The sequence below is a fragment of the Bactrocera dorsalis genome, chromosome 3 (genome assembly GCF_023373825.1).
Source record: "Bactrocera dorsalis isolate Fly_Bdor chromosome 3, ASM2337382v1, whole genome shotgun sequence".
NCBI lineage: Eukaryota > Metazoa > Arthropoda > Insecta > Diptera > Tephritidae > Bactrocera > Bactrocera dorsalis.
The window spans coordinates 25,055,346-25,083,325 of NC_064305.1; the positions used below are offsets into that span (position 1 = coordinate 25,055,346).

The 27,980-nt window shown below is 33.4% G+C and overlaps 1 protein-coding gene across 32 annotated transcripts in view; it reads left to right on the forward strand.

Moving 5' to 3' along the window:
- LOC105228702 (ice-structuring glycoprotein) overlaps nucleotides 1-27,980 on the forward strand; it is a 558,714-nt gene that overhangs the window by 495,588 nt on the left and 35,146 nt on the right. For 28 of the 32 annotated variants that reach the window (XM_049452395.1, XM_049452396.1, XM_049452398.1 and 25 more), the window contains 2 exons: nucleotides 23,078-23,248; nucleotides 25,988-26,179. In XM_049452395.1, the coding sequence (XP_049308352.1) occupies nucleotides 23,078-23,248; nucleotides 25,988-26,179 (363 nt within the window). Of the gene's footprint in view, nucleotides 1-21,245; nucleotides 22,773-23,077; nucleotides 23,249-25,987; nucleotides 26,180-27,980 lie in introns of those variants that run through there. The other 4 variants (XM_049452400.1, XM_049452415.1, XM_049452418.1 and 1 more) reach the window with 2 other exon arrangements.

Below are 27,980 nucleotides of genomic sequence, written 5' to 3' on the forward strand. Positions count from 1 at the left end.
GCGCGTGAAAACATTTATCCCCCCTCTACAGCGTCCTCACAAGCGTGGAAAAGCAAATATATTTTACTTTTTGACATTTTCAATAAAGCTTAGCATACTTTTCCGCGCACACTCTCATGCAACCGCTAGGCTTATCGCATTTCCGCGCACTTCTACACATCACCGCACTTTGGATGCCTCTCAAGTCAAGCAGCCGCAAATTTAGAGCCATCAGCGTGAGCACATATTAATTCACCAATTCCGACACATACGCCTGCTGATAATTATGCCACAAGCGCATGCTGATAGCGCAAGGCATGCCAAAACCAAAACAAAAAACAACACAAACAATATTAAGGCTGTTCTGATGCCGTAGGCATACCTTTTTATGCGTTGAAATTCATTACATCAAAGTCAACTGATAACAATCGAATGGCATTTTCAACGCATGTGTTGACGTACACACACACACGTACTCAATTATGTGGGTATCAAGAAAGCAATAACAACAGCAGCGCGCTTAACGTCAGCCTGCCAAAATGTCGACGTAATGTGGGTACACTTATAACTAAGTGAGGCACATTCAAAAGGCACATTTGCCCGCGACTTAATGGCCGACAAAGCGGATGGCGTACAAGAGTGCGTGTGTGTGAGCGACTGCGTGTGTATGTGCGTAGCTGACATATGCGCGCTTTTTAACCAGATATTTATAGCAGCGCTTATGTTCGTACGCAAACACAACGCTTTGTAAGTACGTAACGAAATCGTGTGGCATACCTGCAGGCGCTGGTGGCTGCCATCATTTACATACGTGGAAACCCATCAGCAAACCGACGCGGCAGTATGAATTTATTTCGTGATATTGGAGTGTGCGTGCAAGTGCTGTAAACCATGGCTGTGCTTTCCGCTTGCTTTGCGCGCCGCACTTCTTTTTCACCTGCGATTCTTCCTCGTCTCTCAAACTCTGCTGCCGCACCTGTCTATTTATGGCGGCTACATACCATAGAGCATGTTGTGTGCGCACGCTTCGAATTCATTAAACGGCATTAACACCCGAAATTTGCACACTAAATTACATTTACGAGCATACTTTAGGGCGCAAACAAAAACAACAGCATATGCTGAAAGCAAATAACGGCCTTACATTGTGCAATTGTGTGCGAACTCAATCAGTATGGGTGATGGCGGCACGTAAGAGCTACCCACATGCTTTGAGGGCAAGCCTTTGATAGGTGCGCCTGAAAGTATGTTAAAAAATATATAAAAACTTGCTTAGACATTATCTATAATGACATTTCTTACAATTAATGCTATAATATACATATAACGTTTGTTTTCATAAATTTTTGCGCCTAAAAGTTGGCAACACTAAATGTGTTTTTAAGCGTTGCTTTATTCTTCCAAAGCGCAGATAAGAGGAAATGAAATTATTTTGATATGTATATGTAATATGAATCTAAACAAACTAGTTTTGGCTATCTAAACTAATGTTAACGCCTAAAACGCGACTAAAAAGTTTCATTTTTACATCATACATACTCATTTACCACGCCTAAATTTCGAAGCAATTACTGTTCAAATATTTCTTCTCTTTTCATTACGTTTTAAATAATGTTACAAAGTGATTCCGATCACTTGTAAGGTCATATTTAAACCTTGCATGTGTTGAAAATTATTTAGTTAATGCGTAACCAAAAACGTTGCCGTCAAGATAAAAAATTACACCGCATCAATGACGAAAATAATCAGAAGTTACAAAAAATAAAAATATCTTCTGTTGCTCCCTCCACCGGCCACATTGCCTAACAAACGGCTGACTCACATTATACGCTTTAATATGTTTGCATTAAAACACTATCTACGTCATTATATCTTCAGCATACAGCGAGTGTGTTTGTATATAGCTGTATTTATTTACCGCTAAATTATTATGAGCCTCATTAATTCAGAATGATGAGGCAAGCTACCGTGCCTAAAAGTATGCCACACAAATCGAAAGACAGTATAATGGGGGAGCGACAAACAACGAGTGACTGACATCAGGTCATTAGTATGAAGAGAGAAACTGGCATAAAAAGGTGAAAGTTTGACGGCATTACAGTCGGAGAGAAACTGAGCCGAGTAGAGGTCATGTGTTGAGTACCTGGACGACAGGCCAATGTCACAAACTAGCGAGCAAACTGTGTATACGAGCTTTGAGCGTGGCATATTTTTGCTAAGGATTTAAGTGGTATGCGTATGGTAGAAAGAACTTATTAAAGCATAGTAATAATGCGCATAAAAGTTGCTGCACGTACGGAGTTGCCAACGAAAGTGGTGTTGGTGCTAGATGGCAGCTAAAAGTATGCTATTAAAACTTAACGTGCCCAAAAATCGATTTGTTTTTTCGTTCCGCAAGAATTGTCGGCGTTCGTACCACGGAATCAGAAAAATTTTACCTACCATTTCACCATTGTCGTTTCAACTGCTTGATATAGCAGACTTTAAGGCGCCAGCACACTAAGTATTTTTATCACGTCACGAAAGGCACAAACGGGCACATCGCAGCACAGCGCCAAAATACAAAAGCCGTTTCAACGCAACGGCGAAAACACTATGCTACTCATTTAAACTATATGGGCGTGGCAGCCGCGGACGTGGTGTGCCCTTGTCATTGCGAAAATCGCAAGCAAAAATGTGGGTGCAGTTAAAATGTAATCAATGTCCCTTCAGATAACATTTCAGCGATAGCGAAATGACATGCACATAAAATTTTTAGCAAGCGACCGCCAAGACAAACGCTCGAAAGCGCAAGCACATTGTTAAACACACATTACTGCCACTATTTATGCGCCCAAATGTATGCAAGACAGCGCAATCACATTTACAAATGCTTATGAGGCAGAACCTTGCGCACCCGCCAGTCATTCAATATCGACAAGAGTAAGTTGGAAAAGAATGAAAGACTCAACTGAAAAGAAATTATAACAAAATGGCGTTTCACAAGTTCATAGCGCGCACCAAAGTTCGTGACGCTATGTTAGCTGAATTTTTAATTTCGCGCTAGCTTTAAAATTTCATAAAATTTCGTTAATGACGACAATTATGGCAGCGTTAGCAAGCCAAATTACACATCGAAATACTTGTTGGAAATTGTGGAAGAAATGAAATTGCTTTCATAAAGGAAAATATTGCATACATTTAGGTGTGCGCAATGATATGTGCCAAATGGCATACGCTGTAAGTGTGTTCTAACGTATTGGAGGGAAATTTCGCATTAATTCTGAAGAAAGAATAAACATATTTTTGTATAACATGCTTTTGGGCACAAAAGTGGAATAGCCTTTGCCTTTGCATAAGCCTTTGGAATTATTAAGTTTGTATTTTAAATTAAGTAAACTATTTGTGTATTAGCTGTAACCTAGTGAAATATATTATTTTACAGTAATTTTTATTTATCTTTTACTAAAAGGACGTTTTTAAACTTTCTTGGTCCTTTAATCTTGAGACTTTTTTAAAGCTTCAAACAGTTTTTCAACTTGTGGAACCGAAATACCAAAAACTTATTGAATAAGAGTCTTCAGATGCTTCTAAATTAAATTAATATTCGTATTAACCAAACGTATTGGCTGAGAATATTTTCAACAGCAGTTTTTCTTACAGTTTTTGAACTTGTGGAACACCTGAACCTGAACTTCTGAAACCCACCAGAAAGTCATTGAGTAAAACTCTAGATATACCGTTAATTTAATTGATATTTGTTTTAAAATAAACTAAAGTTGTTTATCTGAGAATATATTCTAGAGCTTATAAGAGGTTTTGAACTTGTGGAACTCCTAAATAAACTACCAGGAAGCCATTGAGTAGAAGTCTAGATTAACTGGTATTTGTTTTAGGCTATACAACTTATCAGAGAATATTTTCTAAGCTTTTCAGAATTTTTGAACTAGTGAAACACTTAATAAAGTGTTAGGAAGTATTTACTGGGCTTTTGTGAGCACCAAAAACTTAAAATTTTCTCGATTTCGAGCGGAAAATATTATAAAAGTGTATTCGGTAGAGCTCACAGAAGTTATTACAATTATGAAACATTTAAAAAATCGAGGATTGATTCATTAGCAATTTCAGAAAACTGCTGCTATTATTTTGTATTTGCCTTAAGTTCAAACTATTATTTGAGATAATTTTTTATTGCTTTTAGTCGTTTTTGAACTTGTGCAACAGCTAAAGCAGCTTGCAGTGTTTACTCATTTGAAGCTTATAGGTATTTCAAAACAATTTTTTCCTTTATTTTGAAACAGATAAGTTTGCTGGCAATTCTCCCGTTATATTTTTAAATGTTTGGAGTTCAGTCAGTCAGTTAAAACAATTCAATACTCCATGTGCCATATATCCAAATGTGTTGAAAAAACATGCTTCTTTTCAAAGTAAATTGTAATAATTTCAACATAAGTGTTCTAGTTTCCTCCTCCAAATCGTTTATACAGTCCACTTATAGCCTACCTGCAGGCGCAAATGTATTGTGCAGGCACATAATTGCTGCTTCATGTCACAACCATTGGTTGCAGTTAATTTTTCAATCGATTTCATTAAAAATTTACAACACTAAGCCAACTGCAATCAAACTTAATCAAATTTAGCGCATTTCTTGCATACTTACAGGTTATGCACATAACTAAGTGCATTCGAGTACATAATCACTTTGCAACTACACTTCAGATAACTCAATTATATGCTCAAATGTACAAAATAGTTGCAATACTTTGCAAGTAGCCAACTATTGACCACTGTTTACCTACAAGTTTGTAGCATACTTTCAGGTAATAGTGCACGTAGTGCCAGCATATTACACGTAGCTGCTGCTGTGACCACTTCGTTGTTGTTGCATTTGCTTTAGCAGCACTTAATTTAATTAAAGTTCAAATACACCACATGCGAGCACCGGCGATGACGACGGACAGAGAGATGAAGAGCTGAAAGCATAAAAACACGGAAATACTTTCTTTCACTTAACAGTCAACATACACACACATATAATCGAGCTTATGCACGTGTCATACATATGTGTGGACGTGGCAGCTGCAAAGTACGACTATGCAATACACGCAATTGCAAGCGAAAATCGGTCGTTGCCAGTGTTTGGACATACATACATATTTGCTATATACTCTTTACCCCGCGTGCGTCGAATTAATTTCCGTTCTGCAAACCAATTGAAAATCCAATTTTCAATACGCGGCCATCGATACATGCCCACCGCCTGTATTTATTGCCTGCACATACGAACGACCACGTAAGAGGGGTGGGGAAGTAGTGATTGTGCTGTTTGTGAGTTTTTACTGCCTAGCGGCATGACGCCAGCTTGCGGTGCCTAGCAGGTTAAAGGTTGTGCCTTCTTTTATTCTCACTCACACTCATATATTTGTAGTATACGTGTTTATTTGTGTATGTATATGCATATGTATTTGTAAATAGGCGCTTCTGTTCTCTTATTTGCAACACAAGCCGCTCATAGTCATGCTACGACGCAGTTGTATGGCTTCAAAAATAGGCTTTGCGCACATACATGTGCCTAAAAGTAGGCAACAATGCTTACACACATATGTATGTAGCGCAATGCGGCCAGCAATGGCATTAAATGAAAGCCCACAGCGACTGTGGCTGTAGAGTCGGCATAAACTACAAACTTACACACCTTTATGAGCTCCACCGGCTATATAATTGTAGCAAGCAAGCAATTTTTATTTACACCTATATATTTTTAACCATAGCATACACGGCGGCGGCATACAGACGCCGCCAACCTTGCACTGTTATCACACGCCGCACTCTCCACATCATAGCCGGTTTAGTAGCAGCCAAATATATATGTATTTTTATATGAAAAATATACGCAACACCAGCAATAAATGTCCAGCGTAAGAAATGGCATAACTGTGGCATACATTTGGGGTGCAGGAAAAAGTATTTTTCTAGCAGGTAAAAACAGTGTGGTTATTACGCGCGCATTGACCATTCGCAATTGCAAAATGCCGGCCACCGCCCACACCGCCCCACACCGATACATAGCTATTGCATATGTGGAGTGAAAAATAAACTGAATTATTCAGCGCATATTCCTCGCGCGCCCCACGCCACCCATTCCTACGCCCACAAGCTACGCTGTCTGGCGCGCCATTTGTGCGCCATGAGCGTACGGAATTGCAAATATGTATGTGTGGCGTGAGTGAGCGTAGTGTTTTTCTGATTTATCGTGTTTGCAATGCCAGGTATGCAATGCATTTCAACATAATTATTTCGCATACAAAATGGCAATCCAGAAGACAGACACGCACACACCAACAGCTGCTGTTGTAGCTTGCACACGCACAGAAATGACGTTGTGCCTTCGCTTGTCTGACTCCTTTGTCTGCACATTAATCACTTTTTCACTGTTCGCATATTTTTCCGCACGTTTTCGCGCATTTTTCATAAATTACTTGCCACTCTTGTGCGCAAGCGAATAGCGCGATTGTCTGTGAGGGTGTGAGGTGGTGAGTGGTAAATGCTGACAAATTATTATTTATAACTTGCTGCGAAATTTAAAGCTAAATTAAGAAAAGTTGTTTGAGCACACTTTTGGTGGAAGGAATTAGTTACGATGTTTTGGTAATTGATTTAGGTGATTAATTTGTTCTTGGTACTTGTTACACTGCGCACTTAAGTTCTCGAAGTTTTGGTTGTGATCTGACGCCAAATTTAAGTTTCTAGCACTTTTGATATAGAGCCCAAACGCCATTGAACTTCTGAAACACTTAATATGTATGTCTGGATAGGCTGTTTAATGCGAACATATGATAATGTGTAACTTTCAAGAAAAGGCAACTGGGAGAAAGTACAGGTATATATTATTATTAATATATTTTAGTTCAAAATTTTAAATTTTCTCAGAATTTTTTTTATATATTCTCGTTATAAGCAAAAATTGGGAATGCTTGAGGGGGTCCTCTAGTCCAGAGGCGTAAATTTCAGGAAATAAAGGAAGTGAAAATCCTCTTGTACACATATTTTTAAATAGCTAAATTTATTATTTATTATTCATTATTTCTAATTGAGTTCTGAACTTTTGGAACAGTTTTTATAGCAACTAATATTCCACTGAATGGTTAACTCAAAGATGTTACTCAAGTTCAGTTGCAATTTCAGGCGATAAATGAAAATAAAGGTAGTATTCTAAAAGCAGTAAAAGAAAGCAGAACTTTACATAATAAAGCTGGAAATCAATTAAGGCTTTGCATTGTGACCTATGGTTTATTCTGCACTATAATAAAGCTAAGTATTTGGCCAAAGAATAATTTTCAAGAGCAGAAGTAAATTTTAGTAACAAATATTTAGAAACTGTGCTAGAACAACTCAAAGATAACAATGGAAAACTATAATAAAAGCGATGTAGACGTTGACTGTTCCATAAGTTCAATTGAAATTTTATAAATTCATACCAGAAATTACTTAGATTTCGAGCGTTCCACAAGTTCAATAGCAAGTTTCCAACGTTTAAAAAGGTTTTTGTAAAAATTTTAATTGGCGTCTAACAATTTATTATATTTCCGAGTTTTGATTAATTTTTGGCGATTACATATGTCTGGCATTAAAAAAAAAACAGACTTTTGATCAAATCAAAAAACCAATAGGTCATTCTATGTCAAATTATTTACAGAGGAGCCAAAACCTTGTGTGATAATGGGGTCATTTGTCTTCGAATTATCACTGCAGCAAAAATGCTGTTTCGAGAAAAACAGATTCAAACATGAATAGATGGTTCTGATAGAACTGAGAGACTTCCATTTAAATTGCTTTAGTTCAAACACTGTTTCAGATATCTATTTGCAATTTCAATATGTTATTTTCAAAAATATAGCGAAATATGACAAAAATGGAACATCGATCTAAATTTCACACTAAGAGTGCCGCTTAACGAATAATTGGACTTGTGAAACACTAACTATTGAATTTACGTGGCTTACTTTAAATGAACTTAAACAAGGCCTTATTAAATTTACAATACAAACAATTTCTTACCTTAACCCTTTTAACTTATGAACTTGTGAAACATCTGATTTTAACTTGTAGAATACGAACGGCAACAGTTTACCTTGAACGACGTACTGAACTCATAAAACACTACATAGTAACACAATAGAGTGTGCCTTAAATCAATTTATGGACATATGGACCATCGGATAATTAATACTGCACACGAAATTTAGCAAGCAGATAAACTCAATAGCGACAAAATGGAGCGAAAACTATTGAAACGCAAAGTAACCACAAATTATGCTCGGAATTGTAATTTTTATTCAACTTCTGAAGTGCTTAAATATATAATTCATAAAATTTTCAAGTGCTTGAAGTGAAAGCAGCAATAACAGGAGAAATGGATTTTAGACGAGCCAACCAAAACCAAAATAACTAAACATATAAAATCGCAGTTATCTGTGTGTAAAACCATGAATATGAAAATTTAGGCAATACTAGATTGCAGTGTTCGTTTTAACTATTTGTATTAGTGTACGTCCGTCCATTCGACTACCCGCCACAGCATGCATCAATGAAAATGAAAATATTTTGAAAATGCAAACAGATTGGTAAAGCAAATGGTCAATATTTGTACTGACTATGGCTCAGCCTAAGCTCTTGCTTTGGCTCCAACACCACATACACACTCACCTATGCTTTGATAAATACAGGCATATGAGTGGAATGAAAATGAATGGCGAGCAGCAGCTAGTGGAGAAATGGAGAAAAAAGTGAAGCTGTCAGCTTGAATTGTTGTATTTCTGAAAATAGTCTGTTAACCGTTTCATTGCACATGCATGCACAACGGCCGGTCGGTCGGTAGTTTGGCTATGCGGCTGCAGCGCCTGAACGTATGCAAATGCAAATGGCAATGCAACACACACACCAGATTGCTATTGAAAAAAATTGCAAAAAAAAAACATAATGGCAAAGCAAAAAGTAACAATTTGTGGAAAAAATTGCAAAAATTGTTATAGACCAAAATCGGCAGACTAACCAATGAACGCGCTAACCTGCTGGTCGTCGGACGGCGGTCAGTCAGCAGCCAAAACAGGAGTGCGTAGGTGTATGTGTCGCTAAAAGCAGACTAGCATATTTGCCAGGCACGTTTCATTCGTTTTGCTTGGTTAGGTGCTCGGTTTGATTGCGGCAACACACACGCAAACATACACACACATATGCTGTTATAAAAATGATTTTTTCATTTCGAAATGTTTTTTCTTCGCAGCAGCTTTTGAATTTCATTTTGTTGCTTGCTTTGTAGCAAAACAATTTGTATGCATGTGCTTGCCTCATGGCCAAGAGAGCGTATGTTTGTTATTCTTCTGACTTCTAAACTTGTTATTGTTTTTTGTGATTATTATTTGTAGTAGTCGTCGGTGTTTACTTTCCTCGTATTTGTATTTTTTTCTATTTACTTGCTATTAAAGTTCGCTTGAATACATTTTGATGATGCTCTAGCTGAAGTGCGCGCGTGTTCAGCCGATTTTGATGACTATTCAACAGCGCGCACACTCATACAGAAGTCTATAAACATGTAGCGTGTGCATAGCGTGATTTTAGGCGTTTGCGAGAGAGAAGTGCCTGCAAGTGTTTGTTGAAAGCAAATATGCGAGCAAAAGTGAATATTGGTTATAAATATTTGAAAAAATATATGCAGTAGTGTAATTATTAGTGCAATTGTTTTTCAAAACCGTAAGCAAAAAACAAAAATTTTCAAAATATGTCGAACTGGCTTCAGATTTTGGGTGTTCCACAAGTTCAATTGCAGTCATTCGATAAATTGAAATTAAGGAAGCAACTTAAAAGCAATGTAAGCAATTTTTATATATTAAAACTAATTACTAGGCCCAGGAATAGAAAAGTCAGTATTAGTTACAAATATAAAGCAAAGATTTAGCGTTAGTGTAAATGTGAATGCAACTGCTTCGTTGAACTAAAATAATAAAAAAAAAAAATTGATTACAAAAATGTCAGTTCGTGCTTAAATTTCGAGTGTTCCGCAAGGTTATTTGCCTTTTAAAACTCTAAGAAAGGGTGTTTCACAAGTTCGAAACAAATATTTTCCTTGAAACACTCAAAAAAAAAAAATTCCAAAATCATAGTTTATGTTTTAGATTTCGAGTGTTTCGCAAGTTCATTTGCCTTTTAAAACTCCGATAAAGGTGTTCCTCAAGCTCATTTGCACACATTTGTTTTGAAAAACTCTAAAAAATGTCATAATTTGTAAAATGTCAGTTTATGCTTTAGATATCGAGTGTTCCACAAGTTCAGTTGCAATTTTCAGACGCTAAAGAGAAGTTTTCTTAAAGCTTATTTTACAATAAATCTAAGATAACATACGGGAAGAATTATTTCAGGAATAATTTCAAAGATATGTCTTTACTGTGAAGTGTTTCACAAGTTCAGAGCCATATTACTCTGAAACCTTAGTATTTCAAATAGTGAAATTTTTGCAAACAATAATAATAACAAATATAATAGTAACGCTATACCTTACTTCATAGTATCCCAATTAGTATTATTATGTGTTTTTCTTTCCTAAACCAATTAAAAAAAAAAATTTAATACCTACTAACCACATTCATTGGCTTTTCCTGACAATTATTACAAGGCATATAAATCAAATAAAGCAACAGATTTTCTTAGTAATAAATATTTTATTACCTGAAATTTCTATTTTAATATTTTTTCTCCATTTAAACGCAATTGAATAAGCAAATATTTGAGTTCAAATTTACACAGCTCATACGGAAATAACCTTTATGACCCATATTCTGCACAGCGTACACACACCAATACATTTGCTTCATTTTATAGCAAAGATTATGCCCAGAAAACCTCTCCATTACTCCATATAAATATTTATCTTTGCAATCTTTGAAATATTTTCACAAAGATAATAGCGGAAATAAACTGCGTAAGCCATACATATACAAATGAATATTAATTTTCAAGTAAATTCAGCACAATAAACCCACAAGTTATGTGTGTGCCATATTTGTATGAGTTTAAGAAGAAAAAAAAACAGATTTGCCGTCATAAATGTGTGAACATGTTAAAGCGGCATGTACATACTTTCAGGCGCCAATGAAAGATACAGCCTTTTATGTTACATAAAGGCAGTTATAGCTGCTTATTTGCGAGCTGTTTGGCAATGTAAGCTGCATACAGTCGTATAAAAGATCGAATATCTACACATGAAAGCAAACAATTGAGTATAAGGTAGATGACAAGCATACTTTCGTGCGCACATAAGTTAAGATTAGCATTTCTCGAACACAATGTAAGATTATGGAGTGCTTCTGTGCTCAATATTTGTGATTTCGTAATATTTAAATACCATAAGTTGTTGTTGTTATAACCAATTATTAAATATATTTTACATGGCACGCTTTTAGGCGCAAATTTATTAATCAATTCTTATTTTACTCTATGTTCTTTAAGAGAAAAATTTGTTTTTATCATGGGAATATGTGAAATTGAGAAATCGCTCATTTTATACAAAATAACGGCTTGAAAGAAATTAGTTTGAGTCACAGCAAATATAATTGTTTAATAGAATAAATAATATAATACATAAATATGTAATTTGCGCCATAAAAATTTGTGTACTGCCTCCATATGCAAATCCTTTTTTTTAATTTAAACTAAAGACACGTTATATTATTTCAGATTTTTTAGTATATACTTTTAGGCGCTTAGAATTATTTTAAATTTTTTGTTTCATATTTTATTGTTTGAAACCGATAAAACTTTAAGTTCATTACAAAAATATACATATTTTATTTTAAAACGAAAATACAATTATACTATTAGGCGCCACCGCCTGATGATACACAATAAATTAAAAAAACATGTATAACATTACCTCTGTGTATTTATTTACACATATTTAAGAAATACTTCTGTCACATACTTTTAGGCGTTTATACAGCATTTCCAATTTTTTTGTTTATTTTTTATAGAAATTTACAATTTTTCTATGAAATAATTTCTGATTACGTTACAACTGTTTTAGGTAGATATGTTAAATCTATTAAAATTAATAAAAATGCACAAAAAATATTTAAAATTTTATATTTATATTATATTTGTGTTCATCAATACTACCAACCACCGTTTAATATGCACTTAAGCTCACCTGAGCTTACAAAATCAAGTCTAACATTTTTTTAAATCACACACCCACTCTTTTAGTCACACTTCCTCTCTCTTAATAACACTTCCTCACAACACTCTTTTCCCGCACCGGAATCCTTGACACTCATATTGCTGTCATTTTAAGCTAGTTGTTGCCTGTTTATTTGCCTGCGAATATTGAAATGTAAACAAACATTGTTTGTCTTTTACATACGCTTACTTACCCATGCGCCACTTTGTATTTGTGTTTCAACTTTATCAATCAATCGATCAATCAATCAGAAATGCATTTTGCCAGCAACAAAACAACAGAAACAATAATCTGCCGGCAATTTGCATTTGAATATGCGGACAGATAAAAAAGTGAGCAAATAAATACGTGGTATGTGCGTGTGTGTGTGTGGCAAGTGAGTTGCAACAGTCGCTAGTTGTGGCAGAAAGCAAAAACAAGCATATCAGCAACACAATCATCAACGGCAAACAGTAACACAGACAGCCAACAGCCAACAGCAACTCGGACAACTACAGTGCTAAGCAAACACGTACTGAACTGTGTATGTTTGTGTGTGTAGTTATGAGTGCGGCATGTAGATATGTATATATATTGTATATAAATTTTGTGCTCGTGCAGTGGGCACTGACCACCGTAATCATGCTGCACTAAAGCTTGGCAACTTTCTCATTGGCAGCTTGTTGTTCTTATTGTTTTCACAACTCATTTTATATATACACATACATACATACAATTTTATATGAAAGTATTGGTGTAATTGCACATTTGCTGGTGACAGTGACAAAATCACTAAATCGACGGTGATTCGTAGCATATTTTTGGGCGCTATTGCGAGTCATTTTATTGATAACTGTCAACTACATATAAATACAGATGAGCGGCGAAGGGGTGCAGCGCGAATAGACAATTTGTTAGGTTGTGATTAGCAAACGAGCGGGTGTGTCGCTTATGCTATTGATGGCATATAAATGACTGATTAAAAGTGTTTAATTTTTAGAGGCAGACAGCGCTTTATAATTAACTGGAGTCTAACTAAGCAGCTTTGTGAATAAACCTTTCTCTATACAGAATTTAATTAACTATTGCTTTTGTTGATTTTAAAATAATTTAAATTTAAAACAAATATACATTTAGTTAATGAAAAAAATCTTAAACTCGAGTTTATTGATTTTCATGGATAAACATTTTCCATAACAAAAATATTGGCTTGATTTTATTACCGATTTTGGGGTTTATGTTAATACTTTAATAGTCTTTATGGCAGACATATCGGAAGGTTTTTTATTCTCGTGTTTATTTTCATTGTTTTTTGTTAAGAAAATCAGACATTTTTAACAAAATATCTCCAAGTAAATGCTCTCTTAACTATACTTTCATTTGATTTTACTGCTCTCAAGCAGAGAAATCAATAATTTTCTATATTTGGGTGCCTTTTTTAAGCCTCTTCTTCAACAGATGTAAAAAACTTTTGCTTGAAAATACTACTTCTGCAAGGATCCTCAGTTTTCGGGCTCTTTTCGTTACCACATCATGCTCTGTCTCTCTTCATTCACACTTATTACAGCAAACTGCTTGAAAAATTAACTGCATTCACCTCAAAGAGTACGCGCTTAAATGCCATAATGTAATTTTAATTCGTATCTCACAAAAGCAACAATGCCACCAATAAAAACAAAAACAACAGGCATATGCACAACATTACACCAACTAAAGTGAGTTAATGAAAATTGAGTAGCGTCGGCTATTACGCAAGCAACAAGCAAACGAAAAGTATAAAAAGAGTGCAAAAATAAATTGTGAAAAAGAGTAAAGTGTAAAATAAGAGTGAAGCAGACAACAACACCGTTTTGATTTAAAAAGGACTAACGACAGCATCATGAACAGCAGCAGCAGCAGCTGCTGCATCATCAACACTACTTCACTTCGCTTCAGCTCCTGTCGAATATGGCAAACATTTACTTTTATTTCTTGTATGTGTGCATGTGTATGCGAGTATATGTGTGTGTGTGTTTGAGTGATGTAATGAACAGATGAGCTGTGAATAAACGGCAGTCAAGTGCAGAATGGTAATGCGCAGTCGGAAAGATGGCAGCCACCAACTAGTATTGACAGCCAGACAGGCAGCATGGCCGAGCGGGGTGCAGCTGTAGCAGCGCATTGATACTACGATGTTATGTGCTCATGCGTGTGCTGGTGTAATGAAACGCAGTATTGAAGTGTAGTGAGGCATTTTGTTTTAATTTACGCAGCTTTTAGGATAATTGAACCTATTTTCGGTGTATTTAATTGCGAGTTTTTTTGTGGATGGCTTGGGTGTTAATGTAATGACGGAAATGAATAAATAAATAAGCAAATAAGCAACGGTAAACGCACATTTTGATGTTTAGGCAGCTAATAAATAAACAGTGCTGGTGACATATATGCAAAGCAAAATCGGTGAGTTGTTGCTTTACTTACGATGCAACTAATTCGGTGTGGTTCTGCTGAATTTTACCGAGTTTGAGATTTAAGCAATTTCATTATTATCATGTCACATAAGAATTTCTTATTACATTCAGGTGCTCAAAATATTATTTGCTAATTGCAATAAAAATCTCAAAACTTCTTTCAATTTCTTTAAAGATCTTACCAAAATCAAGGATTTTTTTATTATTATTTTTTTTTTTTAATTTTTTTTCAAGTCTTTAGATATTGTAGCTTTGCTTTGAGCAATGATCCCTGTCAAATTTTGTAACAATATCTTCTCAAGTAAAAAAGTTTTTCCTACAAGAACTAAATTTTGATCGTTCAGTGCGTATGACAGCTGCAAGCTATAGTGATCCGATATCGGCAGTTCCGACAAACGAGCAGCTTTTTTGAGAGATTTCTCAAAAACTTAGTTACTACTTTGCGTATACAATAACGCAGCTTGTCATGCTGATATTTTATACTAAATATTGAATGATTTGTACGGTCTCTGAAGTTTCCTTCAGGTTGTTAAAAAATTTATGACAAACTTAATACTACCTTGCTAAGGGTATAAAACTAGTTAGTTGAAAAAAAATTAGTCTCAAATTTTCGGATTATAAACTTTCTTTAACTATATATTCGTTAAATTTTCATTAAAGAGGCAGCCATATCATTAATAGCTCATCCGACTTACCCTTTTGCTTTTTTGCTTTATTAACTTCATATTATTTTTAATTCATTAATTTTTACTAAATACAACTTCATTGTCTCAATGGGAGCACTTTTCAACATTTCTGATCTCATGAATTGGTATATTATGCAATTTTCATATTAACGCAAAAAAAAATGCAGGAGTGCACCATTTTCCTTTCCATTGGCTTTTACTTCTGTATGTGTAGTATGTGCATTTTCGTGTGTGTTTTTAAACTGTATGCACAAAAATTATTTCATTTATGCCTGTCTTATTTGCACCAAAGGCCAGCTGGCTGAAAGGAACTTCATTTTATTCTTTTTACACTCACACATAGCACAATTTCAAAGCTTGAAATGGAATGTGAGTGCAACATGCAATGTTGCATGTAATAAATGGCCAACTGCCGCTCGGCACAGCGCTGCCACCCAATTGGCAATATAAATGGTTGCAATGCATTTGCTCACCGGCAATTTATGGCGCTGAAGCTAATATTGTTATTACGATTTTTTACGGCCAAAATAAATAAATTCCGAATACTTTTCCCTCAAAAAGTAATTTGCATGCACTTTTATAAAAACAACAAAAAATACATATATAAAAATACAAAAAAAAAATGTAGAAAGACCATACTGAGGCGCATATTTTTTCGCAATCAAATGAGCTGGGCGTGTTCGCACTGGCGCCTGAGGGTAGGCTATCGCTGCAGCTGCCACCATTGCCCTCTAACAGCAAGGTAAGTGTGAGCGCTGCATACGTGGCGTTGCAACGTGTAAACAACAGTTGATTGCTGCCGCCACCAGCTGGCGTTGCGCTGCACGAAAGTCAAATAAACAAAAACGCGCCGACAGCCGACAGGTGAGCAAACACCGAAAAGTGTGCTATGAAAAATTAAAAAATGACCTTAAAAGGTATTTGTGGTACACATACGCGCACACATTTGACTTACGTTTGTAGAGGTTATGTGTGTATCTTTGTATGTACTTGGTCATTTTTTTTCAACAAATTTATTGAATTACTAAAAAATATTTCAAATTAATCTGCAATTTAAAAGTATTTATTTTAATACACTGTGCGTGCTGTGAGAAAAATCGTGTTGAAAATATTTTGCTTACGCATACTTCACTTGTGTTCATTAGTTTTACCCATAACAAACAGCGTAGCTGCAAATTCTCACAGGGTTGTATTTACCATGAGCTTGCCATCATGCACAGCTCTCTTTATTCAATCAGCGTGCATGCGTTCGTATGCGGAAAGTGCGCTGGCAAATATTTAATTTTAAGTAAATGAAGTTAACAAATATTTATCATTGGACTTATTTAATTTTTATTTAGTGAGTTTTGGGGCAGTTTGTTTATTATATACACATTCAATTTAACTATTTTTTAGTACTGAGGAGCAGCTGTTGACAGCATATTGACGTGTTCAAAAAATAATGCCGTTATGTATATGCCCAAATATGCGTGTGTGTATAAAGTAATAAATATGTAGTTTAGATATTGAAGACCAAAATTTGAAAAGTGAATATATAAAGTATGAATATTATATATGAAAATAAAAGGTAGAATAATTTAAAAAAAAATTAATAGCAATTTTTCCTGAAAATTAAATTTTAAATTTCAAAAAATTTAATTTTTCCTGAAAATTAAATTTATAATTTTTCAAAATCAAAAAATTTAATTTAGGCATATTTTGTATTTGGAATTCCAAATAGGGAAATGTTAATTACAATAATACACAATACTGTCTGGGTTTTTTAACATTTTTTTTATAACTATATTGATTTTTCTTAAATTAGTTTCAGTGTTTAAGTTTTTTTTTACTCTGCTGATTTTTTATCTTTAATAAAGTTAAAAAATTTTGAAGAAAATTTAATGTAAAAGTAAAATCAAAAATAATTAATAATATTATTTTTTTAATTTTATTAATTTTTTTTATTTCAAATGTTTATTATTTGAAATCCTAGCTGAATTCCTTTTAATAAAGCTAAAAATTGTTTAAAAATTAGTTCTTAAATTTTTAAATAAAAAAATTAAAAATTTTTAAATTTTGAGAAACAAATTATTTTGTTTTTAAAGTTTAAAGGAAAAGATTTACGCATTAAAAAAGTGTTTCCAGTATTTTTTAGTTATATTTTTATTTCATCAATTTTTAATGAAAAAAGGTTCTTAGTAGTTATTAAAAAAAATTAAAAATTTAAAGACATATTTTTTTACAAACATAATACATACAGGCAATGTATGTATATTTAAAAATTTTAAGTGATTTATTTTTATAAAAGGTAAAAACATTTTTTTTTATTTTTATTCTACAAATTTTTGACGAAAAATAAGTTTTAGTAGTTATTGTAAAAATTAGGGATTGAAAATTTTAATTTTTTACAAATTTTTTTATAAAATTTCTTTTCCAATTAGACTTTTTTTTCTTAAGTAAGACTCTAATGTTAAATTTTTTGTATTTAGATATAGCTGAAAAATTTAATTTTTTTAAATATGTATACAATTTTTATTAAATTACCTTCTAATATTTTTGAATGAAGCAGTTAAAAAGTAATTATGTTAAATAAAAAAAATTGAAGCAAATTATTTAGAAATAAAAATTAAAAAAGTCGTTAAAATAAGGAAATTATAAAAAAAAATTAATTTTTATCACACATTTTTTTATTTCAAATTCTTTAAAATAATATTAAATAAAAGAAAAAATTATGATATTAAATTACAAAAAAATAATTAATATTAATTAAGAAAATAAATACTAAATTATGGTAAAAAAATAATATTAATTAGTTTTGTTTTCAAATTTAATAGTTCCCAGTTCAAAAAAAAAGATAAAGGAAAATTTAAAACTTTTACTGATAATAAGTAATAACTTTTTATACTTAAATTTTTTAATATTGTAGTTTTTTTTAATTATTTAGAAGTTTTAATAATGAATTATTTTCCCAATTTATAAAATTTTATTGCATACATTATTTAATTACTTTCATTTCAAAAAAGGGAAAAAATTAGAAAAAGTTGTTAAAAATATAAAAGAAAATGAAAATGTCCGCACATCATGTACAAAAATTATATATGACAAGTGACAAATGACAAATGTATAGCATATTCATTAAAATCGCCAGCAGTCATGACCGCAAGCACGTAGCTAAGTAATGTCAAGCAAAGGGGCTTTCATAAGCACTTTTGAATAATTATTTCAGAGAAATTTATATTTTCAAACACATATCAGCCCCCCGAACACATATTTCCTACATAAATTATTTTTATCTATTTTTTTGTACTCAGCTAAAACTCTGCGACTTACGTTGTCACACCAAACCTCATTTCCGCTGTAGAACTATATGAGCCACTTAAGTATTTGCATCACGCTCAGCTAATGTTGGTTTATCGCCTTGCTGCTCAAAGCAAATCCGAGCCATTGACTTTCGAGGCTGCCAACAGCAAAACTATGAAGATTATAAGACTTTTGCTGTCCTGTTGACTACTCGTTGCCAAAACGAATCGTACGTGTTGCGACAGTGCACTATTAATATTTTTTTTCGACCCAAGAAAGTTTGAGGGACTTTCGTTTTTTTGTATAATAATTTTGTTTATTTCTTTCGTTTTTGATATTATATTTTTAATTCTTTTTTTTAATTTTAAAATTTTATTTTTTTATTTGTTTAGCCTTTTTTATTTTATTTTATATATTTTTTTAATTTTTTCAGCTTTTTTGCCTTCTTACACATTTGGAAATTTTCTGCTTGTCGCTTCAAGTAGCTTTGTGCGCATCTCCGTCGCCGATTTTCTGCCATTTTGGCATATCTTTCGCTACATTCCACTACATTCCACAAACTTTCACTCGTTTTCGATCTTCTTGTCAGTTAGCTGCTTTCTTCTTCTTCTGCACCGCACACCGCGCCAACCGTTGCCACTGCGCGTCGTCATGTACAAGATTATCCTTTTAAATTGCAATGATTACTTTTTCGTCATTGCACACAAAGCCACAAACACTCACACACACACACACATATTAGAGTTGTAACTCTGCAAGTCAGCATGAAAATACAGCCAAATGAATAACTAACTCGCCGCGTTATAGCCTGCGAATGAGAGTTGAGTGTTTGTGAAGTTTGCTGCACTGCGCTTTGTTGTGCAACTAGTTCAACTGGCGGTCACACAACAACAAGAAAAACAAGACTAAACTGTGAATGATATTATTTTGCTATTTCCCACACTTTCATTCGCAAACACACAAACGTTGCTCTGCTGGCGAGTTGGTTTTGCGCTAACCATCCCGGCGTATACGCAACCCGCACTTTGACACCAACTCAATGCGCGTGTATGTGTGCGCTCCATTGGCCCCTCCAGCGTTCTGTCACGTTCGCTGCCTGCTATCACTGCGAGACAGCGCAATCATTCAAGCCAACAAGCGAAAATATTTATATTCATGTCGCGGTGTTGCGAATGGCAGCGCGCAATGACTGTCCGTCGCAGTGCTGCTTGTTTGTTATTGCAATTGTTGTAGTGCGCTACGTACATTTGTCTGTGTCGCAATCAGAAACGTGTTAAGAAATACTTCATGTTCCACTTGCTTGCCGCAGCTTCACATTCACAATCCCAGTCGCGTCGAGTTAAAACCAGAACAGTCAACCGAGCGACTAGCCAGTGCGCTATTTGGACATGCAGTCCTTGGCCACTGCTGCAGCGTGAAATGGACTTGACCGTTCATGTTTTTTTCATTGACTGCATTTTTGATTTTTTTTTTTCGTTTTTAAAATTTTTGCGATTTTTTTCAATTTTTTTTTTTCTTTTTTTCATTTTCTTTTCCTTCTTTTCGTTGTTGCTGTTGTTGTCCTCGTATTAAATGTCATTTCACATTTCGTGACAAGTCGGCTAATCTGACTGGAAAGTTATTTATTTCGCCTCACTGCATCGCACTGCGGCGCTTGTGCACCTCCCTTTTCACCTCAACACACCGCCACTCATACATTCAACTTTACTGCTCAATTGTGGGCGTACCAAGCGCAGTCTATTTCGTCTGTAACATTTTGTATTTGAAATATTTTTATTTTTTACTTTCGAGTGACCCGCTCGCACCTGCTCTCCCACTTGTGCCGCTCTTCCTTCCTCCCCAAATACGTACATTTGCAGTGGCGCGTGAGTTGAGAAAAATTTCGTATGCTAAATGCATCCATTTTCTTTTTCGTTGCTTTCGCTCTAGAATCATTTTCCATACCAAAATTTCGTCTGCAACTCTTTGCTGTTTTGCTGTCCGCACAAAAAATTACTTTCTATTAAATTTACGTTTTTTCCATGCAAATTTATAGTGTCCACGTTGCTTTTTGCACTTCTTCAAATGCACCAGCTGATAAGGAATATAATTGCGGAAAAATAGCGCAATAATGGTAAAGTAAATAAATTTCTGCACTATTAAATGTATGGTGTCACTGGGTTTGCAGTTTCGTAAAAAATAAAATATTTTGCATAAATGATGAAAAAGATACAATGATACAATACAATATTGATTTTATAAACTTTTAGGGGGTACAAAGCATACATTTAGGAGCGCAAACAAATCGAAACGGTAAAAGTCATTTTTACTTTGCCAACTCTTACAGTTGTAGTATTATCAGGAAATTTAACGGTTCGGTACACTTTTCTGGGTTTGAGCTTGCTGTGGAATTTAAAAGCGTACCTTTAGGCGCATACATAACCCAAATAAAACGTTTTATGAAATAAGCTGCTTTTAATATGCTGAGAATTAAACCACTTACTATGCTTGTAGATTGTATTGATACTCTTAGGTTATGTACTTTTTTATATTTTGCTGCTTAATCTTGTCGGTAAACAAAAATGTAATATAATATTTAAATTTTTTATTGCAACACACATTTAGAAGTCACGAAAATTTTTGACTGACAGCTTTTCAACATCTGGAATGCTTCAATAACGAATATAATTTGTATCGCAAAATAATAAGTATACTTTTAGGAGCGCGTGGAAAAATTTTATTAAAAGATACCTCCGTAAAAAAAATTATTGTGATCAAATACAAATAGTAAATTCTTTATTAGATTTAACTTCAGTAATGCATTAGATTCTGAGTAAAAATGTTCAAAACCTATTTAAGCTAAATACTATGTATACAATTAGGGACACACGTTAATATATTTTTAAATGTTCCTTCAATGCTTGCTGGTCGATTAATAGTCTATAAAAATCTCTATCAAAAAGTTACTTAATGCTGGACAACTGAACTGAAAGCGTCCATTACAATAAAACCAGCTTAAGAGGGAACGATTATGTACCAAACCAAGGACAAATTGTGGAGATGTGAAGACATTAAGAGCAATTTTTAAGTTTTAAATTGTAGTACTAGTATATGCAGGTTCTGTGTAAGTTCAATATTTACAACTTGTTCTTTTTTTGAATTTTGTTGCATACTTTGTGGTGTTAAGATATATGAAGTTAAAATTGCACACCCGAACTAAGCAAAAGTCGTCTGCAATTAAATAAAAATTATTAAGAATATTTATCTACGAATTCACGTAACGTTCATATAAAATAAATATAAAGCATACTTTGAGGCGCTTAAGGTAGTTGAAGTTAAAGTAACTAAACAGCACTAACTAAATAATGATACTACTGAGTAAACTTCTTCTGCAATTACATCTAAATATATGTTGGATTAGTGACATTTAACATACTTTATGGCGTTTAAGGCATTAGAAGTAGAATTAATACACTTTCGCAAAAGGAAGTTGCTGTTAAATTAAATTCAGTTTATAGCGCAGCTATTTACATATCTCACACCACTCTAGTTCATAAAAATGTGACTATAAAATGCGAATATAGTGTTTTTTGTCCATTTCGCCAAGCCAAAAGATCTTCATGCTCCTAATTTGTGCCATAATTCAGCAGTGCATGGGTGTGTTTGCTCATTTTTTACACTTTGATTGCTGAATTATTACCGCATTCACAATCAGATACGCACACACATACTCCTGCAGTAGCACTCATACGCATACACACATATGAGCGCATTTATTTGAAGCCCCCTAAGCAGTTGAGAATTGCGCCACTGACAGGCGGGAACAAGCCACTCAAACAAATTTAATGCGCCAACACACACACGTACACACTGACACAAATATAACAAAGTGATGTACATATGTGGATTTGAGTGTGTTGGTGCGCGTGTGCGGCTTTGTCAGTCGAACAATAGTTGCGGTGCGGCAATGCGCAGCTACTTAAGAAGACAAATTGATGTTAGGCGACTTGAGAAATGAAAATGCTGGTGCCAGTTGAGCTGACTACATGCGATTGCTGACAGTCAGCAAAAGCTGGCGCTTTGTAAGGGATACATAGTAAAGGAGTACAGTTCTTTTTTTTTTTCAACTACAGAATTATTGCTCCCACGATTTTTTTGTGAGCGTAATGCATGTGTGCTAGTGAAAATATATGTGTGTGTTCCTTTGTATGTGTAAGTCTGTCTACAATTGCAGCTGTGTGCGTACTCTAGCGCATAATTTACTGCGGTAATTTATTAAGTTTACTTTGCCACAATAAAGCGACGAGTATGTGCCGAGCAAATAACTGTCTCTATATATGCGTGTGTCTGTGTGCACAGTAATCAAACGATTAAGTTTATTACTTAGGAGTAACTTTTGTAAAAAGAAACGCAAAATACTTAAGCTCTTACGCAACTATTCACCACGCCACCAGCGAATTCTCATATTTTTATATAATTTTTCATTTTCTCTTTTCTTTCGCTTCTTCTCGTTGCAGGGTCGCTGTAATCGTGATAAACCGCCGTGCAAATATTTTCATCCACCACAGCATTTGAAGGATCAATTATTGATAAATGGACGAAACCATCTTGCCTTGAAGAATGCACTGATGCAACAGATGGGTATGGCAACTGGACAGCAAGTCATACCGGGACAAGTGCCAGCCGTGGTGAGTATAAAAATAAATAATGAGCTTAGTCAGTAGACAATGCGTATGTTTTTTGTAAGCGCAGTTCATATTCCATAATATCATGCTTAGAAGCACACTTGTAGGAGCTGTAGCGCAAACTATTCCACATGCATTCAATATCATTAGTAGACAAGTAAGAAGATAAAAGGGCAAGCTCGCATGATTTTTCATAAATCAACGACCTGGCACTTGTGTGGCTTAGAGCAGCAATGTACATAGAGAATTTTAATGAAGGAATTCAAGTGTTCGCTTCAGAGCTTATTGAATATATAAGAGGTATTGCATAACTTGCGGCTGCATTCAATCAAGGGGATGCTGCAGAGAATTTAAGATATTTGTACATCATAGTGAGTTGGGAGTTGATTACTTAGAAGGAACAAAAACATTTTAAAAGCATTTTTTACTACTCAGAGAGCAGTCTCCGAAAATTGTTTACAACGGATTACTATAGCATATAGCTGCCATACAAACTAAACGATTGAAGTCAAGTGATTGCATGGCAAACTTTCTCATTGGAGCCTATTCTAATAGGAATTTTACTAGGTTAAAATCATTGTGCTTAGAAGGAGATAACTCAACTTAACATCAGCTATAAATCTTTTAAAAGGAATTTGTATATCCAAGCATAACTGAATTTATTTCAAAACTCCAAAATACCCCAGAATAAGTAAACGGAAAAATAAAAATAAATAAGTCTAAAATTCGTCGTGTTTATGACACAAGTTATTTGTTGATTGATTTGAAAACAAATTTCAAACAACAACAAATTTTCATTACCGACAGTTACTAATTAATTTTTCGTGCTTAAATGATAACAACAACGTCAATGTATATTGTAGTACTGCTGAATTCCCAACTCAGGGAGAATTTAATTTTCCGCCATATACCTTTAAATATATCACTTATTCAGTGCATAAATACCGAAGCATATTTCAAGCTGTCATTTGCTGCAGTCACCACGCTCCCTCTTTTTGCTGAACTCGGCACACTCCAAACTTCATAAAATATTTCTGTCACTCCTTTTCAAAATTAGTCAGCAGGGCAGTTTGGAATTATTTTTCGCAACGGAATGCATTATATTAATTTAAAATTCCAACAACCGAATGACATTGACACATTCTCACTGCACACTGCAGCATCGTTCGCTTACAAGTCACCCAAACGAACCAAACCTACGAGTCGTCTTCATGCTCATCATCAGCTATTCATCAGCTGTCAAAGCTGGCGAGCGGAAAAAGTCGAAATGCGTATTTAAATTAAAATTCATAATAAACCGTCGCAGCGCAGTGGATGGAGTGACAGCGCAGGCTCTTAATAGCAGCCAACAGCTACCAGCCATTGGCGACTAAATACTGTCATTAACGTCGCGCACACTACTACAGCTATTCCTTACCTTATTGCCGGCTAAATGACTCATTGCTCGTATACATGCAAGTGGTAACTGTCTGTGTGTTTGTTTGCCTGGTACACAGATGAATAACAAATCCATCATTTTCATTTAACAACAATGTCAGTTGGCAGGCGTTTTTGTGGAAAGGGCTGCGGCATAACCCATTAGCACAACCGGTACACAAGTATATGTATGTCTGCGTGGAACTTTGCATATAGCGTATAAGTTATAGGCGTATTGCTTACTTATATAAAATTGAAAGTTTTAAAAGCTCACGAAGACAGCTTTATTTTGAGAAATCATAGCTTTTATTTTTTGTAATGAAATTTTGTTTATAAGTCATACAGAATTCTAATTAAATTTTTGCATTTATAAAATAATGTTCTCGAAATTTGGATTATTTTTATATTTTAAATAATTGTCTAAAAAAATTTTAGTTTGTTTATAAAAGAAACTTTGCTAATTTTTGAAGAAGTGGAGTAAATGTTAAGCGTGGCGTATTAGTACTTTGCTCATTTGATGAAGAATTATGTATATGTTGGGTGGGGCGTATGAGTAACATTTCACTTGGATATCAGTTTTAAATGTTTTTAAATTGTATATTTTCGTACAGACAAACAAATATAGAATGAAGGCTACCGATTTTTAGTTATTTATATTACTTAGCTGTTATTGTTGTAATATTTGCATAATATATTCACAAAATTCAAATATGCTGATATTTACTACTGTGATCAAATTGAAACATGAATTTTTAATTTATACATTTGTACTTCGAGTGTTTTTCGAATCGGTAATTTTTTTTCTGTAAGCTGATAGTACTGTTAGTAAAATCTATGCTAAACTTCACGTCAAAACATTCATTAATATGTATACTAAAAGTATAGGCAGTTTCTTAAAATACATTTTAGTCATCACCTCATAAACTTTGCTTTACTTTTTTCTATCTGTTTTTTTTTCGATTATCATTTTTTATTTGTTCAAATTTATTTACAAAATTATTTTACAATATTTTATTTATAATAGTCTTATATTCATCTCGCCCCTCCTCCAGTCGGCTTTTTTCTTGTCGTTTCATTAAAACTTAATCCAAAACTCATCGAAAATCACTTCATTATGAGTTGAGGTAGAAAATAACAGTAAATACGTGAAGTAACCACACGCCTTATTCATAAGCAGCTAAAATTTATTGTTAATAAATATAAAAAAAAGATATCTACTTTAGTAATTATTTTTCAGTTTGGCCCCAAAATGATTGTTGTTTATCTTTCTCTCTTTCTCTCCCTTTCTTTTTCTTTTCATTTTTTTCTTTCGTGCTAATCTCATAGCCTCTTGTTTATTCACAGGCCACAAATCCCTACTTAACCGGCATACCGGCTAATCCGTACCCTAGTCCATACTATGCGCCTGGAACTTTAGTGCCTGCATTACTCGGACCAGATCACACACAGTTGGGTCAAGTGGTGCCACAAACGGTACAAGTGGCACAGCAGAAAATCCCACGTTCCGATCGATTAGAGGTGAGTCCAAGGCATTTCAAGCAATTTCATTTTTAATTTCTGCTTTTAGTATACTTAGAAACATAAAAAAAAACTTACAAAATGAAAATATTATTAATAATTTGTTAAATGCTTTTGTTTGTTTGTTTTGAGAAGCAAATAACAAACAAATAAACAGTTACACTAATTTTAAGGTTAAGTTTTGAGTGTTTAAATTTGACTTTGGTTCTGCAATTTCATTTGAATGAGTTATTTTAAACACTTCTTTAGTTATTGTTAACCAATAAAATTTATTTAAAATTAATTTAGCATGAAGTGTTATTTTTGTTATTGTTATATGTTGTGTGCGTTTAGTTTATTTTTATTTCTAATTTATGGAAACTGTTTTAATTTTATTGAATTAAATATATTTTAATTAACTTTTAAATGAAACTGCGACCAAATCGTATGCGCTGAAAAGGCTTCAAAGTAGTTTAATATAATATGAAAAATGTGTGCTATAATTTTCATAACAGATAACGAATTATAACGCCTTTCTGTCATAAATTTCCAAATTTTAACTAAACTGATTTTAGTATAATTTTTATAGCAATTACGTTTCAGCTCCTGTATTGAACTTATTTCCGATTGAAAAATTATAATTACTTTCTGTCATAAATTTTCCAATTTCAAGTGAAATGGTTTTGCTATAATTTTTATGGCAACTTAATTTTTCTAGAGTTCAACTTCATTATCAGATGACAGTTTCTGTAGTAAATTTTAAAATTTTCAGCTGAAATGAGTTTGCTATAATTTTTACAGCAACTAATTTTATCGTGAGTTTAAATTCGTTGTTAGATGATAATTAAGATATACGGTACTTTCTAGCAAAGCTTTTCAAATTTTTCAACTGAAGTGATTATGCTAAACTTTTATAACAACCAAGTTTTAACGTTTGCATTCAAAAAAAACAAATAATATTTATTTTCTATCATAATAAAACAACGATTTTTTATAAATTTTAACTTTTCAATTTTAATGTATTAAATACACAAATATAATGTTGTAATTCTTTATAATATTAAAATTACAATGTTTAAACTGAGCGCTTTATGGCTTATGGCTATGGCAAATATTGTGATTGTGGCAGAATAGTCAATTTAAAGTTGCCATAATTTTATAGCACATACTTTTTAAGCCACCTCGTTTTTATTATAATGCCTAAGCGAATAAATATTTTTCATTTATGTGTTTCATTTACATAAACATATAATTATTTAAAATAACAACTGTGTTTTAAATTTGTTAAACATAAAAAAATGCATAGTATTTACTGAAAATAAGTAGTATGCTTATCTAACCAAAAACGTTTGATTTCAGACATACGATTTTGTCAAAAAATAATCGGAAAACAATGATAAAAATAATTGTGCGTATTACTATTTTTTATATGTATATAATGTCATTATTCTGAATATTTATTTTTTAAATTTATTTATTTTTTTATTTCTTAGTGCTTTCTTGTAAATATTTATCATATTTTTAATTACCTTTAGTTCGTTATGTACTTTTTTTATATTTTTAAGTGTTTTTGTAAATCATTTTTATTTTTATATTTATATGTATATTTTTTCTTTCCTTTTGAAATAAACTCCGTTTCATTCCTTATTGTTGTTGTGTTATTAATTTGAAATTATACAGAATATAAAAATACAAATTTTTGTGTCAATAATATTTACCAACGACAGAATTACTTTATAGAAATTTGAATTAAAGTTTTTTTTATTGAGAAAAAAAAATAATAATAAATAAATATTTTGATCACACATTCGTATGTTTTATT